Below are 19924 nucleotides of genomic sequence, written 5' to 3' on the forward strand. Positions count from 1 at the left end.
TTCAAATTCTCTCAGCTGGAGAATTTGCACACCATCTACACGTGCATTTATGCTTAAAAGAACCACAGCATGCATATTTTTTTCCCTTAAGGGCTTATCAGTATTTCTTGAGAGCTGCTGACATGAATCATACTAAGGCGATGGAAAGAGTGTCTTATACATTATTGTTTGGTGACTACTTGAAGCAAAATATTCAATCAGCTAAAGAACTGTTTGAGAAACTTACTGAAGAAGGATCTCCTAAAGGTCAAACAGTATGTATATATTTTTTCCCCTCAGAGCCCATAGATCTGTCATTCTTATTGTGAAAAGTTCTGGGTGGGGGGGGCGGAAGGTTGTATATAATTGAAAAGTATGTTCACATTTTAAACCATATTCACCTATATAAAATTATATTAATTAATTTACAGATACTAAGTCAAAAGGAGCAATAAGGGAACAAACCAATTTCTTATGTTATACTTCCAGCATAGTGAGATTGATAGCTGACGCCTTTTAAACATTTTCTATTTTTAATAAACATTTTAAAAGTTGCACTGTTTTTAATCTTAAGTTTATACAAAATTGACTATTATTCTTAGATGTTGATCCATTAATGTGAGATATTCCAACATTTCATCTAAGAGTTGTAGCCAAAAAACTAACATTAGCCTTCCAATATACTTTATTAAAAAAAGACTGTAGATCTAAAATCATCCAAAACACATTCTAATACAATATGAGCAACAATTTAGAAGTTTCAGACAATGCTAATGGTTAAAACTGTGAACTCAAGTGATCCAGAGTCATTGAGAGTCAGGTTCCATACAGATTTAATAAATAATAAATTATTATCATCATCTCATAAAGTATAGTTTCATGTACCTTCAGGAAAAATCCTCATACTACACCCAGGTGTGTGTAAACACTCATGTCTGTATTTTAAATTCATGTTAGGAAAACTTTTTTTTTACACTTCCTGAATACTAAAAGTGCAGCTGCTGAACTTACTGTATATTGGGAGGAGGGCATTTTACAGGAGGACTGATGAGGACTGTCAATAAGCATTCTCTACAAGCACCTCTTGGGTAAATTTTATTTTGAATAAGTGATCTTGCAGATAACTGGCCCCAAGCCATGTAGCATTGTATTCTACTGCTTGATTTATACCATTTATTAAGACTTGGAATTAAGCAAATTATAATATCCCAATATATCTGTTACACTAGAGCAGTGTATTAGCACCACTAAATAAACACATAGAATTATTCATGTGGTAGATTAACAAATAAGGAATGGTTTTTCCTTACAAAAGCCATGGTGCCGCAGTGTTAGAATGCTGTATTGCAGGCTAATTCTGCCGAGTGCCAGGAGTTCGATTCTGACCGCCTCAGGGTTGACTCAGCCTTCTATCCTTGGGAGGTTGGTAAAATATGGACCCGGATTGTTGGGGGCAATATGCTGACTCTGTAAACTGCTTAGAGAGAGCATTGAAGCACTATGAAGTGGTATATACAGTAAGTCTAAGTGCTAGTCTGTTGCTGTTTTATGTAAAAATTTTGCACCTGTGTCAAAACAAAATCCACCAAGCAGCTTTCTATGGTCTTTAAAACAAAGCAAAACAGGAATTATCTGTGGCATTTGTTATGGATTTCTTTATCATCATCACAGCTCACACACTGCCTATAAAAGATGGCTGGATATAATGCTGTTGTCTATTTAATTTGGATTCAGAAAACATATCTAATCAAAATAATTTTGTAAAATTGCCATTTTTAATGTTTTTTTTTCAGGCCCTTGGATTTCTATATGCTTCCGGTCTTGGTGTTGATTCCAGCCAGGCTAAGGTAATGCAAAGCCACCATCTTTTGCCCATTTCTTGTTAGTATACCATTGAAAACAATACAATTAACCAGCTGCACTTTTTTTGTAGGCATTAGTTTATTATACCTTTGGTGCTCTTGGAGGAAATTTAATAGCACATATGATTTTGGTAAGTAGAGTTTCCTCAACCATACAAATAATGACATAAAACAGCAAAATCCTGATAGCAATCTTGCCTTCTAGCTTTTATGGCTATGTTTGGTACTTACTGAAAATTTATCCCAATGAACAGAGATAAATTTACCTCGAGATAAATTTAGTATTATTAATTTGCTTTTAAAAAGGAATATTATAATTGTATGTATAAGGTTTTGGAATTGCTCAGTTTATTGTTTTTACTTATAGCATTTATCCTGAACTTCATTTGAAACAAAAGATGTTGCAGATAATTTAACAAAAACATGTTATCTTTGTTTTGAGTATTTTCAAATGTAAGACAGCAGTACTTGCTTTATGACAGTAGTTGCTTCTTTCCAGGGCTACCGGTACTGGGCTGGAATAGGTGTCCTTCAGAGCTGTGAATCTGCGCTTACGCATTATCGCCTAGTAGCTAACCATGGTACGTATACGTATGTATATACATGTCAGGACCCACCCCAAACCACGTCTTAGGAAGACAAAAACTCTTGGAGTCAGGGTTTTAGTCCAAAAGAAATCTTTACTATGACACGCTCGGTTGTAGGAAATGAGACAGGGCTTAATGGTTCCACAATGTAAATCCTTATAAAGAGTTCCCGGTTTAACCCCCCCTTAATCCCCATTTGGTCAGTCCCCCCCATCCTTCCTCTCGTATCATCCATCTCGTGGGAAAAAGGAAGTTAGGACCCTTTTGTTTATTGCTGTCTACCGTGACAAAAGCCAGATGCTAGCCCCCCCCCCCTTTTGTTTCCCCAGTTCAAAAGGCTTCTCCTTTCCTTTGAAATGCCTATTGCCGGTTCAATACACATCTATCCTCTTCTCTTCGGGAGATGGCAGAATCCATGGGATATGTTTGAAACATTCCATTTATGAATATGATATAAATGGATTCTGACAGTCCGCTCTCCTTAGAAGAAAGATGTGTCCATCTGTAGGGGGAGAAAAGAAAAGAGAAGAAAAAAAAACATGTGTAAATGTTAACTCGGTTTGTTTGGATATTCTGTATGAAATCTCTTAAGCAGCTTTGGTGCTTTAACGTGGTGTTTGCTGACCCATTCATTTTCTGAGGAGGGGAGGTGTTTCCAAGCCACTAGATATTGAGTTGTTCCATGATGTCTCCTGGAATCCAGAATTTCCTTCACCTTGAAATGTTGTTCTCCTTCCACCATGATGGGAGGTGGTGGTGGTGGGATTTTTTCTCGTAGTGGAGATTGTTGTTCTCTCTTTATTAGACTGCAGTGAAAGATTGGGTGTATTCGTCTAAGATTTTTAGGTAGTTCTAATTCAACTGTTACTGGGTTTATGATTCTTTTAATTGGAAAATGTCCAATGTATTTTGGTCCTAGTTTTTTACAGGGTTGGAGAGACTTAAGGTATTTTGTAGACAGATATACCATCTCTCCCACCTTGAACGGTGTGGGATCAGATCTTTTCTTGTCTGTCTGTGTCTTGTGTGCTAATCTAGCCTCTGTTAATGCTTTTCTGACAATAGGCCAGGTGTATTGTAACTGAGCAATCCATTCCTTTAGTTCTGGAATTACCGGTTCTTTTGGAGTTAGATCAGGTATGGGGTTGAAGCTCTGGCCTGTGGTTACTTGAAAAGGAGTGTAACCTGTGCTGGAGTGAATTGCGTTGTTATATGCCACTTCTGCGAAAGGCAGCAGGTCTGTCCAATTGTTCTGCTGAAAATGTACATAACAGCTTAAATATTGTTCAAGTACAGAGTTAGCCCTTTCCGATTGCCCATTACCCTGAGGGTGATGACTAGATGTCAGTCCTTGGGTGGTTCCTAACAGAGATAAAAATTCCTTCCAGAATGCTGAGGTAAATTGCACCCCCCTGTCAGATATGATGCGTTGTGGTGCTCCATGCAATCTGTAAATATGTTGTACAAAAAGTTTTGCTAATGTTTTTGCAGTAGGAATTTTTGGGCAAGGTATGAAATGGACTTGCTTAGAGAACAGATCAGTAACAGTCCAGATAACGGTGTTTCCGTTGCTTTCTGGTAGTTCCACAATAAAATCCATGGCTATTTCTTTCCATGGGGCTGAGGGATTCGCCACTGGTTGTAACAGTCCTGGCAATTTCCCTTGTAACCTCTTGGCCATTGCGCAAATTTGACAGCTACCCACATAGCTTTCTATGTCCTTTTTCATAGATGGCCACCAAAATTGCCTTTTAGTTAAGTGTAAGGTTTTTACAAAGCCAAAGTGTCCTGCTGATTTTGTATCATGGCACAGTTGCATGAAATTGATTCTCTGTGTGGCAGGTATATATAGCTTCTCCCCCACCCACGGCAGTCCATCTTTAATTGTGCACACATGTTTATTTTTCTGGAACCATTCATCACTTTCCAAAGATTTCCTGAATTCTATTCCAGTTTGGCTATCTACCTTCGGCTTCATTTTTTCTTGTGCCCTGGTGGTGACTGGTGCTGCCAGTTGTTGTTCCGGTACAAGTGGTTTAAAGTCAGTAACTCTTGTGCTGTTATATTGGGGCATGCGGGATAATGCATCTGCCAGGAAGTTCTTTCCCCCCGGTAAGTGTTTGAGTGTGAAATTGAATCGGTGAAAGTGTTGGGACCAGCGGGCTTGCTTAGGAGTGAGCTTCCTGGGCGTTTTTAGTGCTTCTAAATTTTTGTGGTCAGTCCAGACTTGGAAAGGTATTTTATTTCCTTCCAAAAATTGACGCCAAGTTAATAATGACCACCTTAATGAGAATGCTTCCTTCTCCCATATTGGCCATCGTTGTTCAGTTTCTGTAAGTTTCCTGGATATATATATGCGCAAGGTTGCAACGCCCCCTCATCATTTTCTTGTAGTAATACGGCTCCGACTGCTACGTCTCTCGCATCTGCCTGTATTACAAAAGGTTTGTTGGGATCTGGGTGTTTAAGTACAGGTTCCGCAGAAAAGAGTCTCTTTAGCCTCTCAAATGCTGCTTGACATTCCATTGACCATTTCAGAGGCTGGCTGGGTTTCACGGGTGACCCCCCCTTCGTTTTCAACAAATTTGTGAAGGGCATGGCTATTTGGCCAAATGCAGGGATGAATTGGCGGTAGAAATTTGCAAACCCCAGGAAACTTTGCAATTGCTTCCGTGTGCGGGGGGGTGCCCACTCTAGTACTGCCCTGACCTTCTCTGGGTCCATTTCGATGCCCTCTGGGGATATGCGATATCCCAGGTAGTCGATTTTTTCCTGATGAAATTCACACTTCGATAATTTAGCATATAAATGGGCAGCTCGCAATTTCTTCAGGACTGCTCTGACTAGTTTGATATGTTCCTCTTTGGTTTCTGTGAAGATAAGGATGTCATCGAGGTAAACCAGGACCCCCTTATATAGGTGCTCTCTCAGTACGTCATTAATTAATTGCATAAAGACTGCGGGGGCCCCTTGCAGTCCAAATGGCAATACTTTGAATTGATAGCACCCCATTGGGCAGTTGAATGCAGTTTTCCATTCGTCTCCTTCCTTAATCCTAATACGGTAGAATGCTTCCCTCAGGTCTAGTTTGGTAAAAATCTTTCCTTTCGATAGGTGGGATAGCATATCCTTCATTAGGGGAAGGGGGTATAGATTACATTCACTAATTGTATTTAGGTTCCGGTAATCCACAACCAAACGAAAGGAACCATCCTTCTTCTCCCTGAACAGAACCGGGGCGGCTACTTTGGGTTTGGCGGGCTCAATAAATCCTCTTTCTAAGTTTTTCTTTATGAATCTTTCCATTTCTGCCATTTCCCTTGGGCTCATGGCATACATCCTGGGTTTTGGGAGTTTTGCCCCAGGTTTGAATTCTATGGTGCAGTCTGTGGGGCGGTGGGGGGGGAGCTCATGTGCTCTTTCCTCACTGAAAACCTCAGCCAGGTCCCTGTATTCCTCCGGTATCTCTGTTAGCCCCTTCTCTTCCCCCACTGCTGCTTTTTCCTCCCTCTGGGTTGGGGGGGGGTGTTTGGGGGTTTTACGTTTTCCTGTTCCCCTTTTGGGAAGTTGAGTTCTGCAGTCCTCCAGTTTATCCCGGGGTTCCATTTCTTCAGCCATTCCAGTCCTAAAATCATTGGGCATGCCATGCCTGGGGCCACTATAAATGTTATGTCTTCCTCATGGGACCCCAGGGACATGTGGAGTGGTAGAGTGGCTAGGGTAGCTGGTCCCCCCCCTGCTATAGACCCGTCTAATTGACTGAAGGAGATTGGTTGTTTTAGCCTCCTCACTGGGATGCTCAGTTCCTCCACCAGCGTTGGGCTGATGAGGCAGCGGATGCAGCCAGAGTCTATCAAAGCTTTTATTTCATTGGCTTTTGGTGCAGAGGAAGCTATTATAGTTACTGTCTTAAGTATGGGTGGAAGAGGTCCACTTACCAAAGGTTCTCCCTCTGAGCTGTCTTCCGAGGTGTCCACCGCCCCTGCAGTGTAGGCCGGAGTCCAATCCCAGGTTTTGGCAGAAATTGTGGACTCTACAGCCTCTGTCCCCTTCATGGAAGATTCTTTTGGGTTGCCTTGAGACTTCCCCAGCTTTTTGGAAGATGGTGCCTCTGTTTTGCATGGAGGGGCTTTCGAACGACATTCTGCAGCACGGTGGCCCTCTCTCCCGCAATTGAAACATCCCTTTGATTTTTTAGCCGTGGCCAGTGGGTTTTCCCCCTCACGTGTTTGCTCGAGTGGCGGGCGGCCCCATGGTTTTCCTCTGCGTTGTCTTTTCAATAGGTCTATTTCCACTTCCTCTGCCAGGACATACCAGTCATCGAGATGGTAGGGGTCTCCCCGAGGCAGGCAAGCGTCATACAGGTCGTAGTTTAGACCGTCTTTGAAATGGCTGAGGAGGATGTCTTCTGGCCAGTTCAGCTTGCTGGCGATGGCTCGGAATTCTTGGGTATATTCGGCCACTGTTCTCCTGCCCTGCCTCACCGTCTTGATTCTCTCCCGGGCCTTCCGGTCAGCCAAAGGGTCCTCAAATCGTCGCCTCAAGGATGACATGAATCGGTTGAAGTCGTTGAGTTCTGGGGCGTTGGAGTCATGCAAGTTCACCACCCAGTCTGCGGCCGTCCCGTCCAGGGCAGATTGCACAATTCGGATGCGTGTTTTGTCACTGGGGATGTCCCGTCCGTACTCTTCCATGTAGCTGAGGACTTGGGTTAGGAAAAATCCCAGTCGTGATGGTTCCCCCTTGAATTTTGCTTCCAGGGGTGGGAATCTTGGGCTGGATCGTTGTCTGCGCCGCAGAGTGTATCGCTCCTCATCTCGATCCCCATCTGTGGGTCTGGGGGGGTGGGTACCGCTGAGTCAGCGGCTCCTGTTCCATTGGACAGCCCTGGGGTTTCAGGTGTTGGATTCCTTCCGTTACCCCTCCAGTTGCGACCCCAGGTGTTGTGGTTTCCAGCTCTCTCCTCCCTTAGTGAGCTCAGGGTTGTTTTCATCAAGTCAATAGCTTTTTCCAGAATCCGCTCTTCCTCACTGGCGTGCAGGGAGTTCTCCATCTCTTGTTTCCATTCCGGTTGGTGGTCGCTCCGTCTCAGGGTCACTTCTCTCGAAGCCTTTTCCCACTCACTTTTCCTTCCAACGCCCATCGACCACCGGGGTTTTTGTTCGTGCTGCTCCGCCGTTTCCTCCCAGGAGGAATATGATGCCTCAGCTTCCCAATGTTTCTGGGAGTTCGGCTGGGGGGAAGGCTCCTTCTCCGTGGGGCTTTCTTCCCTTCTTGCTTCATCGTCAGACATCATATTTATTTGCAAAGTCCCCCGGTAAGGTTCTTCTTCCCGGGTTGACTTTCGTTGCAAGCCCTGTCTAATGTCAGGACCCACCCCAAACCACGTCTTAGGAAGACAAAAACTCTTGGAGTCAGGGTTTTAGTTCAAAAGAAATCTTTACTATGACATGCTCGGTTGTAGGAAATGAGACAGGGCTTAATGGTTCCACGATGTAAATCCTTATAAAGAGTTCCCGGTTTAACCCCCCTTAATCCCCATTTGGTCAGTCCCCCCCATCCTTCCTCTCGTATCATCCATCTCGTGGGAAAAAGGAAGTTAGGACCCTTTTGTTTATTGCTGTCTACCGTGACAAAAGCCAGATGCTAGCCCCCCCCTTTTGTTTCCCCAGTTCAAAAGGCTTCTCCTTTCCTTTGAAATGCCTATTGCCGGTTCAATACACATCTATCCTCTTCTCTTCGGGAGATGGCAGAATCCATGGGATATGTTTGAAACATTCCATTTATGAATATGATATAAATGGATTCTGACAATATACATCTAGTAGATAAAGAAATAGATTTATACATTTCCATTTACTAATTTATATACAAGAAAAATTTGTGACATTCATTCCCTTTAAATAGAAATGTGGTTATATAGATTATATGATGGCTAGTGATCAGCTAATGCTAAAAGCAAAGCTTGGAATCTGATGTTTGTTTTAATTAACATAACAGGTTTTGACACAGGATCTACAAGGGGAAACGTTTCAATATCCCTTACATGGTGTAAATTTGATCTGGAACATTCATATATCTTGTAGCACATTTGGGGAAGAAATGGGGAAAAATGCAAACAGAATTGTGCTATTGTTTAGTTTCCCATAAGAAATAATAGAATTGCAAGCATATAATGAATGTTTTTCTTTAGTACAATATTATCTTAATTAGATGTTTCAGGTTTATTTCTTATTTTTGCAATACTAGATATTACCCTTGCTTGAATTAATTGGTTCTGTTTAACCCTCTTATTTGGAGACATCACAAATATTTGTATAAAGAAATAGCAACCAGAACCTCTTCATACCTATTAAATTAGTTGTCCCATTGTCTCTCCCCTCTCCCCCATAAACTTAAAAAACTACAAACCCCAGGGCTAGAACATTTTTCTTTGTGGAAAGTATCCATAATTTGGAGGTAATCTTGAGGGATTAGGAATATCTTAATCATACAGTGTTACTTTTAATCTTGTAGCAATCTTCTGTATAAAGAATCACATGACTCAATGAAAGACATATTTGCTTATAAATATTCATGTGTCAGTTATTCAAAGGGCATTTAGAACAGGTGAAGATTCCTTTTAGTAATTCCATGTATGAAAATTATGATGTGCACTAGACTTTTATAAGGATAAAATTAAATGTTTCTGCCCTGTTCTTTCTCCCTAGTGGCTAGTGATATCTCTTTGACTGGAGGCACAGTGGTTCAGAGAATTCGTCTGCCGGATGAAATAGAAAATCCAGGAATGGCAAGTGGAATGTTGGAGGAAGATTTAATACAGTACTATCAATTCTTAGCTGAAAAGGGAGATGTTCAAGCACAGGTAATTTAATTGTCAAACTAGGATGGGAAAGAGAAAAAATAGTTCACTCATATTGATTGAACAGGAATAGGGAAAGTGGCCAATTTTTGGAATTGAGTAGGTTCACTAAAGAAGGCTTGTTTGCCTAATTAGATAAAACAGTTTATGCCTTCAATTGCATTGTGTTTGCTTGTTCAACTGCCTGAGAAGTGAGACTTAAAATTGCAGCTGATTTATTGATTAGCTAGTGGGCGGAGGTACATTCTTACAATTTAGTCTTTGGAAACAGAGAAGAGGCAGTTAAAAGTTTACAACTAGAGCAGAGAAAGAGAAGGAGAAGCAAAAAAAGGGGAATACAACGGAAGCCAGTAGAGAGGAGCACACTGACTACCCATGTCCAGAAACTTCTTGGCTTACAATCAGAATTGAGTCCCAAATTTTTGTTGCTAAGTTAAACAGCTGTTAAGTGAATTTTGCCCCATTCCACAAGCTTTCTTGCCATAGTTGTTAAGTGAATCACTGCAGTTAAGTTAGTAACATGGTTGTTAAGTGAATCTGGTTTCCCTACTGACTTTGTCAGAAGATCCCCAAAAAAGGTGATCACATGATACCATGCCAGTTGCCAACCCTTTGAATTTTGATCACATGACCATGGAGATTCTTCAACAGTTCTGCAAATATGAAGAATGGTCATGTTATTTTTTTCCAGTGCCTTTGGATCTTTGAACAGTCATTAAATGAACTGTTGTAAGACGAGGACTACCTGTATTTGTTTGTTGGTATGTTAAATTTATTTGTCGCCTATCTCTCCATGGGACTACTGTAGACAGCTTATAACAGTGAAAACAGAGAAATGAAAAGAAGTATAAAGATAACAGTAACAACACAATGACACAGTAAAATAAATAATGAAAATACAGTAATGTGAGATTAAAAGATGGGCGGGAAAAGCAGGAGGTGATCAGCCTAGCAGTCACCTCCATTGTGTGCTCTCCGCATTGGGTCCACAGGCCAAATGGCAGAGCCAGGTCTTTGAGTTCTTGTGGAAGAATAGGAAGTGGGAGCAGATCTCATGGGGGTGGGTGGGGGGGGAGGGTAGAATGTTCCAGAGCGCATATGCTACAAAAAAAAAAGCTCTTCTGGATCACAACCGCCAGAGTTCTTTGATGGGATCTGCAGTAGGCCTTCTCATGTCAGCACGAGTGGGGAAAGCCTGACCTAGCAGGATGAGATGGTTCTTCAGGTAGCCTGTCTCTTCTTAAAATTAACAGTAAAATTATTTACTGAGAGAATGATGCAAGTAATCAAATCAAACTAAAGGTCTTGAAAGTAATAAGATATAAGATGTTAGTGATGGTGATGAGATATTGAAGAATAACAACATGAACTTTTTCCCCCAAGGTTATGTCATTTTGATGGACTATTTGCCACATTTGTTGGAAATGGTGAAGAGTTTATTAGGAGGCAAGTTAGGGAATACTCAACTATACTCTAGGTTTAACATTTTTTAAAGGAGCTTTTTAAAGAACACAAGTTCCTCCAAGGTTTTTTAAAATGCAGGTTGGTTGGTTGGTTGGTTGTAGAGCATACTATATTTTCAAAACATGATGAAGTGAGATTTTGTGTAAAGCTGGGGAATTTTTGTTCCTTTCCTTTTTACAAAATGCTATGAGTACTTCCATGCATCATTTTGATTTAGTTTGCACTAAGACTAGTTTGCTCATTCTCTTGCCTGAAACTTAGTATAATGAGCTGTGGTTGCATGGCATTATTTTACGTAAGTGTCAGGGCCCACTTCAAAACCTCATCCTAAGAAAGCAGAACTCATGGAAGCAGTTTCTTCCAAAAGGAACTTTTATTAGGAGAAGCTGATAGCAGGCATAATAGACAGGATCTGAGGGTTTCCCACTCAGATCAGTAGGTTAAAAGAGTCCCAAGCAAACCCCACCCAAATAGTTCATCCGGTCAGTTCAAATGGGCCAATCCCGAGGTGTTAAGTCCATTGTGGAAAGAGCTGATAGTAAGCTAGCAAAGGCATGACTTCAGAACATTGTAATGAGCAATACCTTACAAAACAACCCTCATGATAACAGCCATGATTTGGTACAGCTCATCAGCTTATGATTACTTTTGGAGTACAGAGTTTTGCCTTGTTCTCATTGCCCATCCTTTATTGTTTTGGATTGTTACAAAGAACTTGTGTAAATCAATGTTACTCAGCAGAAAACTGGATGTTTGGGATAAATGTAAGGAAAATCTTTTTTTTCCTGATTAGTTTTCAGTATGTAGGGAGTAATTTCATGTGGGGGCATGACTGTGCTGCCCTTTGGATCTAAGAGGAAAACATGCTTCATTACCCTGGAAGATCATGTAGTCCTCTTTGGCAACTTAAGGCAGATTTTTCTTTTCTCCAAATCATGTAGCTGCCTGCCATAGCTAAGTACAGTTCAGGAAAAAAAGATGCATTTGGTGACAAGTGCCTCATGAATAGTCTGATGTGTTCTAAAGCACCCTTTTTCCTTACAAACTGCACAGCCCAATTAACAATCTGAAGAGATAAAGCCTGGGCTTATATGTATTTATTACATTTATTCACCACCTGACTGTATCAAAGCTCTGTCTCCATTATTTTTTACAAAACCTAGCATGAAGTGCTTGTAGGCATCTCATCAATTCTGAGGTGAAATTACTATTTTTTTTAATTGCAGCAGATCAGTTTCCTTCACTTGATCTGGCAGTTGTTCCTTTATTGTGTGTCCATTCTAATATTCGTTTTCTTCAGAGTACGCTTTCTTGATAGGAAATTAAATAACATGTTTCAACTACTATTTCAGGTAGGACTTGGACAATTGCACCTGCATGGAGGAAGAGGAGTAGAGCAAAACCATCAGGTATCTATAGGGCAATACATAAGATGTTGGTACATTTAAGATGTAAAATGAAACTGGAATTGAAAAGCTTTCTATTAATTGCAAGAGCTGTCTTCTTAGCATAACAGTAGTAGAGATCTAGGAGGTATTTCAGTGTTCGGTGGTCACTGCACAAGGAGCCAAATTCCAGCTTGTCTTGTATTACGTAGTTCCTACCTGATATTGGTCTGTATCCATTTACTGCAGCTCACAAATATATCCCATCTTGCCTGTTGCAACTTGTTCTGCATGGATTTATGTTGAAAAGTATATGTAGAAAGATAGAAGACATTGCTCACTTGCTTGAATAAACAGCAAATGTTATTAATAGTGCAATAATCAAGATGACCAATGTATGTAAGTGAAGAAAACTGTTTTAATTCAATTTTGGTATTAAATAAGAAAGCGTATACTATGCCTGTGGTGAGAAATTTACTAAATAAATTATACATTAAGTAAAACAGTGTTTCTCAATCTTGGGAACATTAAGATACATGCACCTTAAATCCCAGAATTCTGGAAGACTACATGTAAAGTTGTCAGGGTTGAGAAACACTGCTGGAATGATGCAATCAGAATCACAGTAATGCAACTAAAATAAACAAAGGTATTTTTAAAATATAATATAGTTCTAAGATGATAACTTTTAAGTATATTATTTAACATAGCAATCCCATTAAATTTATTTACCATATATTTACTATAATTAGTAAAGTAATAGAACAAACAACTTTTTGTCAGCTTTCTTTTCCTTGCAGTGCTAGGGTACCAATGGGAACTGTTTATATTGAAAAACATTTTAAAATAATGCTTCCTTAAAATAGAATAACTCCTTCTTGTTCCTCCACATCCTTTATTCTCATGTGTGGACCAGTGCTCCTACTCTGCTAAACTGATACCAAGAGTTCATAAGATCATGATGTAAAAAGGTGTGATAATCATAATAAGTATTTATGTACCTTTTAGGTAATTAAAAGGAGATTTTCTCAAATTCTCAAGTCATGGTTTTGATGGACCAAAAATTGTGCATTGAAGATGCAGTCCTGTGACTACTTGGAATTAAGCACTATTTATCACAGTGGGATTGCTTTCAAATGAACAAGGGTATGGATAGGCCATCAAACAAATGATACTGCCTTAGTATTCAAAAATTGAAATAATTGTTGAATTTGCATATTTTAGTATCACATTCAGTTATGTAAAACTAGTATATTTGCTCATATAATGTAGATTTTTAAACAAACTTGAATGAAGGCCAGATGTTGTATTAAAAATTGTCACATATTTATACCACTCTTTTTCTCCTCCAGAGAGCTTTTGAATACTTCAACCAAGCAGCTAATGCTGGCAACTCACATGCAATGGCATTTTTGGGGAAGGTAAGGCACACCACCTTTGAGCTGTGGATTTGGAAATTACTTTTTGATTACTACTTCAATCAGAGGATTTATTACTGTAAAAAAATAACACATAGCTAAAAGCAGTATCTGACATAATTTCAACAGAGAAGGAACAAGGCCCAAACCTTCCTAGGCCAGTTTAGGGAATAGCTTTAGCTGCCATAAACACTGTTCTATTACTGATACTTCACACAAAATCCAAATAAACCAAACTAAAATAATGATAAATTACAAATCCTATCTATCCTGACCTCAAGTGCCACATAAATTACTGTTCAGGAGATGTTCAAAAATCCTTGGTAAAAGTAAATTGTATTAAATGCTGTACTTTACCAAACTATTAGCAAAGATATTATGGACAAAACCAGATATAATAGACAAAATCTATACAGTAGATTTCTGTACTTAACCCACATTCATCATTTTATGTATGCACAAATTCTCTGTGTATGTAATGAGAATATGAAATGGGGGAACCAGTCTTTTATGTCTTTCCACAATTTTTCTGCCTAATCTAGGCCCTCCATTTGGAATGGAAATATCAATGTTGTTATTGCTTCTGACCAGTGTGTAATTGTTTTTAGAAACAGAACCCTTGAAAATGAGGCTACTTTCATGACAAGCTCAACTTGTAGTGGCTTCATAGTCACTTTCAAATACGGTAGTTTTCTTGACATCATTACCATCATTTTAGCCATTGTCTATCTACTGCAGGATGAAGGCCTCTTCCACATGTTTCCATCCTATATAGTACTAAGCTTTTTTTTGCCAATTGGACCCATAATACTTGCTATTGTCATTGATCCATCTTGTTTTAGGTCTCTTTCGTGAATGCTTTTTATCAAGTGGGATCCATTCTATGACTGCCTTGGTCCACCTGCCATCAGTTCTTCTTGCTATGTGACCAGTCCATTCCCATTTCAATTCTTTTACTATCTTGATGATATTGCATACTTGTGTTTGTTCTCTAATCCGTGTGCAGCTCTTTCGATCTTGTCTTGTAATGCCAAGTGTGTATCTTTTCATGGCTTTTTGCGCCACTTGTAGCTTTTGTATTGATTGTGAGATTAGTTCCATGTTTCACTGGTATATGTTAGAGCAGGTAGCACACACTGATCAAAAACTTTTCAGGCATAAGAGAAGGTTCTTGAAAATTATGCTTAGCTTGCCAAATACCTGCCAACCACATTTAACACGCCATTCTATTTCCTTTATTGTATCACCTTCTGTTGAGATCCATTAGTCAAGGTATATATAGCGTCTACTACATCTAGTTTTTCTCCAGATGTAATTTTTTTCCTTTCTTTGGTGAATTTATTTCTTGACAACAATATAGAAATATTTCACAATTCTGGGATTTCTTTTCAATGCTTCTATGAATGGCCTGCAGCCCTTATGTTTCCTCATAGTCTCCCTTCCAAGTATCAATTAGGTCTGCCTCTGCTGAGTGTCATGGTTTCAGGATTAGTAAGGTGAACTAAACCGATTAAGGTGTTCAAACCACTAAATGAGTATTTCCCACAGAGAACAAGACTAACGTTTCTCAAACAACCATCATTGCTAAGCTTACTTTCCTTTAATAACTCTGATACACTAATTTTTATTCACATTTTTTAGACTCTAAAAGAATTGAGAGAATTACTTCATTTAGAAAAAGGCTACTAATTTAGCCATAGGAGTCAATTTTATAGTGTTATTATGGTAGAAACCTTCAATCTTGGAAGGTTTATAACACATCTTCAGATTTTACTGGTCTGTGAAATAAGTCACACTTTGTAAATTCTATTAATTAGGTAGTTTTCCTGGAGAAAATCTGACAGAATGCTTTCCTCCTTAGTATTTTCATCCACTAAGCAAGAATTGAGATTTACTTAGGTACATCTTATTATTGGAGACTTTCTCAAAGTAAACTGCACATTTTTTGTAGAATTCTATTAGTTTGATGAAACAGGTGCTCCCAACTACAAGTGGCTGGCTGGCTTTTAAGAACTTCAAGAAAGTGTCCACAGATACAGAAATGATGCTTCTTCTGCACTCTAGTTTATAAGGCACACATTGGAAGGAGATTTTTCTCCCTTCCCTTTCTATTTTAATGGATCTTTCAAGCTACACTTGTTTCTTGCTCTGTCACAAAATAAAAGTTAGACAAGCAAAACCAATCCTAGAGGCAAATCTGAATCATGCAAGTCTTGCTTCCAGAATGAGGGGGGAATATATGTCCATTTTTGGATATTCTATTAGATCAAGCCAAAAGGAACCTTGACAGAAAGGACAATGGGCTGTTCTTTCTCTCAAAGGAAGAATCTTTCTTGTAATATCCTGTTATGATGCATGCATTGATCAACTAAAACAAAATTTTACAAAATTGTTTTACATTTAAGCAACTTTAATGATATTCTTATGGCTTTCATTAATGTTGGTATAATTCGAAGAAAAGTTCTGCATTAAGTGGGCCAGATATTATGCCAAATAATTTTTTCCCCCTAAAATTAGACTCTTAATAACTTTTAATTACGTTTTGTTTTTATAGATGTATTCAGAAGGAAGTGATACTGTACCTCAAAGCAATGAAACAGCCCTTCAGTACTTTAAGAAAGCTGCTGACATGGTACGTTGCTGAAATCTTGTTTACAAAAACTCATATGTATACAACCATATCTCTGGAAGCCAATCATTTTGAAATGAGGTGTTCTTCACACAATAAATACATATTTATTTGTTTTTGAGGAAAATTGTTTCTGATATATTCAGAAAATCCAAATAAAAATGCATTTTTCAAAAATCACATACTGTATGTTCAGTCTTCTCTATTTATGACACACCACATTAATTAGTAAACTAGTTAAGTGGTTTTAAGCAATATGATTATTGCTCATATTTGTAAGACATATGTGACCACTTGGTAGTATCTGTCATTTGTCCCATACAATAAAATTCATATGTGCAAGTCTGGTTATTTTCTTCAAGTGCTTTATGTCCAAGTTGTCCTGACATACCACTTTAATGAGAGTTGTAATACTGCACATTTGGTATAAAGATAGGCTAAGACTGGGCATTATGACAATTTAGTAATTATGTGAACAAAATGGAAAATGTTTGTCTTCAGCTCAGTAAAACTGCCCCATTGATTCAGTATCTTGCATATTCTATGTTTTATATGGAACAAAACTCAAAACATTTCATAAGTTCAACCATAGGGAGCTTGGAACAGGTCCTTTGATCCTTCATTTTTCACCTCAAGGCCACAAAAATAGATAATCAATGCTAACTATAATCTATAAAAATTGTCCAAAGGGATAGTTTTGAACAGTTCTAAATTTCTCACTGCAAATAATACAATTGGCATGCCTGGGGAAGGGTTGCCAGCCTAATAAATACTCGTTAAAATAAAACATAGGAAGCATTTTTAATTTTGTTTTGAACTTAGAAACCTCTTTTCAGGATTGGAATATTTGTTTCCCAATCTGTCTTTTTACAAGTTACTAGTTTTTAGTTAGATTTTAATCACATTCTTGTATTTCAGGGCAATCCAGTAGGACAGAGTGGTCTGGGAATGGCTTATTTATATGGAAGAGGTGTTCCAGTGGTAAGTCTCCTTAGGAAAATGGCAGTAACAACTCTATTTAAAAAGAGGAGGTTGTTTTTGCAATATTAGAATTGTATTGTTTATATAGCCCTTTGTATTGCACTTAAATGGATACAAAGGAAAGTGTCATTTGAAATGGAAATTAGAAAAAAATATACTTTTAGGTGATGGAAATGTTCAGACAAACAGTTCCAAGTATCTTTCAAAGATCCTGGAGTATTGAGGAACTACCAGAGGACTAGAAAAGAGCTGATGTAGTTCCCATCTTTGAAAAAGGAAAAAAAATAGATCCAGGAAACAACAGACCTATCAGCCTGACCTCAATACCTGGGAAGATTCTGGGAAAGCTAATCAAGCAACAAAACAGTGAACCCCCTAGAGGTAAACACATAGCCGAAAGTCAACATGGGTTTGTCAAAAACAGATCATGCCAGACAAATCCTGTTGCATTCTTTGACAAAGGGACAAAGTTAATGGACCAGAGGAATACTGTGGATATAATTTACTTGAACTTCAATGAGGCATTTGATAAAGTAGACCAGCGGCCACCAACCTTTTGGACACTAGGAACCGGTTCCATAGAGAGAGAGGTTTTCTGTAGACTGGAGGGGGCATGGTTTCATCTGCTTCTGGCATACTGTGGATGGGGCTTCACTTGTTTGCATGGCCCAGTTACTGGCATGCCACTTCCCAGTGCTGGTTCATGGACCAGACGTTGGGGACTCCTGAAGTAGACCACAACCTCCTACTTGATAAGACAGAAAAATGTGGGTTAGACAGCATCACCACCAGATGGATTTGTAACTGGCTGACCAATCACACTCAACATGTAGTTCTCAATGGAACTGCATCTATATGGAGGAAAGTAGGCAGTGAGGTACCCCAAGGCTCTGTTTTAGGCTCAGTAATCATCAATGATTTGGATGAGGGGTTAGATGGGGAATTCATTGAATTTCCAGATGACCCTAAGCTGGCAGGAATAGCCAACACTCCAGAAGATACAGAAGGATTTCAACAGGCTTGAACATTGGGCACTATCTATCAAAAAAGGAAAGTTCTACATTTAGGCAAGAAAAACTAAATGCACAGGTATAGTATAGGTGGTACCTGGCTCAATAAGGGATCTTGGAGTCCTAGTGGACAGTCACTTAAGTATGAGCCAGCAATGTGCTGCACTGCCAAAAAAGCTAATACAGTTCTAGGCTGCATTAATAGATAAAATCAAGATCATGTGAAGTGCTAATACTACTTTATAATGCCTTGATAAGACCACACTTGGAATAGTGCATCCAGTTTTGGTCACCACAATGTAAAAACATGTTGAGACTCTAGAAAGAGTGCAGGGAAGAACAACAAAGATGATTAGGGGACTGGAGGCTAAAACATATAAAGAACGGTTGCTGGAATTAGGTATGCCTAGTTTAATGAAAAGAAGGACTAGGGGTGGTATGATAGCAGTGTTCCAATATCTCCAGAAAACGGAGTCAAGCTATTCTCCAAAGCACCTGAAGGTAGGACAAGAAGCAACAGATGGAAACTAATCAAGAAGAGAAGCAATCTAGAACTAAGGAGAAATTTCCTGACAACAATTAATCAGTGGAACAAATTACCTCCAGAAGTTGTGAATACTCCAACACTGGAAGTTTTTAAGAAGAGATTGGAGACCCATTTCTCTGAAATAGTATAGGGTTGGACTAGAAGACCTCCAAGGTCCCTTCCAACTCTGTTATTCTGTAAGTATAAGAGGTAGCAGAGAAGAAATGCATCCAAGAACATTTTGGATGTTTGAGGGTGGCAGAGTTGGCAAAGTAAACAACATAGGATCAAATGAAAGTGTAAGAAAGAGGAAACTATGGAATGCTTAAGTCCTCAGACAGATTCATATTTTACTCATTATCACTTAGAAGCAAGATATGTATTCACATTAAAACATAATAAAAGAGATTTAGGATCGCACTGAACGTTTTTTATTGCACTTTAGTGTAGAACTCTGACTGATCCTCCATCCTCTGTGCCCCCCTTTAGAACTATGAGCTGGCTCTGAAGTATTTCCAGAAGGCAGCAGAGCAAGGATGGGTCGATGGACAGCTTCAGCTGGGCTCCATGTACTATAGTAAGAGACCTTTCTGATATTCAGAATTTACATTTTGGAACTGATGTGTCATTTTTTTATAGGAAGATGTTGGAAGTAATTGAATAATTGAGACTTTAGTTTTCTTTTTTAGGAATGAAACATTTGTAGTTTTTACCTCATAAAAATAGGCCATAAATTAGGCTACTAACCTTTAAAGCATGTCATTTTAAAAAGTGTCATTGTTGAATCAGTTTCTTTTTTGCATATTATTGATCTTTTAGTATGTATCCTTGCCAAAATAATTTTAAATAACAGACCAGTGTGTGTCTCTGTTTCATAGCCAGAAAAATAAACATAATAGTGTATGGTTAGTTGGGGGTTATTATGTATTATTTTATTTCTGAATTGTCTAATAATTGAAACTCTCTGGTCAGATTATGGTTAATGAAGATATTAAAAAGAATAAAACTTTTTCATACTTAGCACAGGAAAGTTATTATAAAGCTAATGGAAGCCACAATTCATATTTTCAGAGCATTAAATTGACATGTTGTTTTATTTAGTGACCTAAAGTCTTTCTTTCCTGCTTTTGATTATATTGATCCAGGAAGTGGATCAAGACACAGAGCTCTTTTAGTTGGGCTGTATGTTAGGACAACAAATATAATGTGTCAAGCAGAAAG

General features: G+C 38.8%; 1 protein-coding gene across 1 annotated transcript in view; it reads left to right on the plus strand.

The window, feature by feature from the left end:
* SEL1L (SEL1L adaptor subunit of SYVN1 ubiquitin ligase) overlaps window positions 1–19924 on the plus strand; it is a 49480-nt gene that overhangs the window by 17380 nt on the left and 12176 nt on the right. Inside the window, exons 6-15 of the mRNA XM_083375318.1 lie at window positions 92–254; window positions 1773–1826; window positions 1913–1972; window positions 2341–2422; window positions 9139–9293; window positions 12107–12163; window positions 13492–13560; window positions 16112–16189; window positions 17105–17167; window positions 19193–19280. Coding sequence (XP_083231444.1) covers window positions 92–254; window positions 1773–1826; window positions 1913–1972; window positions 2341–2422; window positions 9139–9293; window positions 12107–12163; window positions 13492–13560; window positions 16112–16189; window positions 17105–17167; window positions 19193–19280 — 869 coding nt within the window. The remainder of the gene's footprint in view (window positions 1–91; window positions 255–1772; window positions 1827–1912; window positions 1973–2340; window positions 2423–9138; window positions 9294–12106; window positions 12164–13491; window positions 13561–16111; window positions 16190–17104; window positions 17168–19192; window positions 19281–19924) is intronic.

Source organism: Vipera ursinii, assembly GCF_947247035.1.
Source record: "Vipera ursinii genome assembly, chromosome: 1".
Taxonomy (NCBI): domain Eukaryota; kingdom Metazoa; phylum Chordata; class Lepidosauria; order Squamata; family Viperidae; genus Vipera; species Vipera ursinii.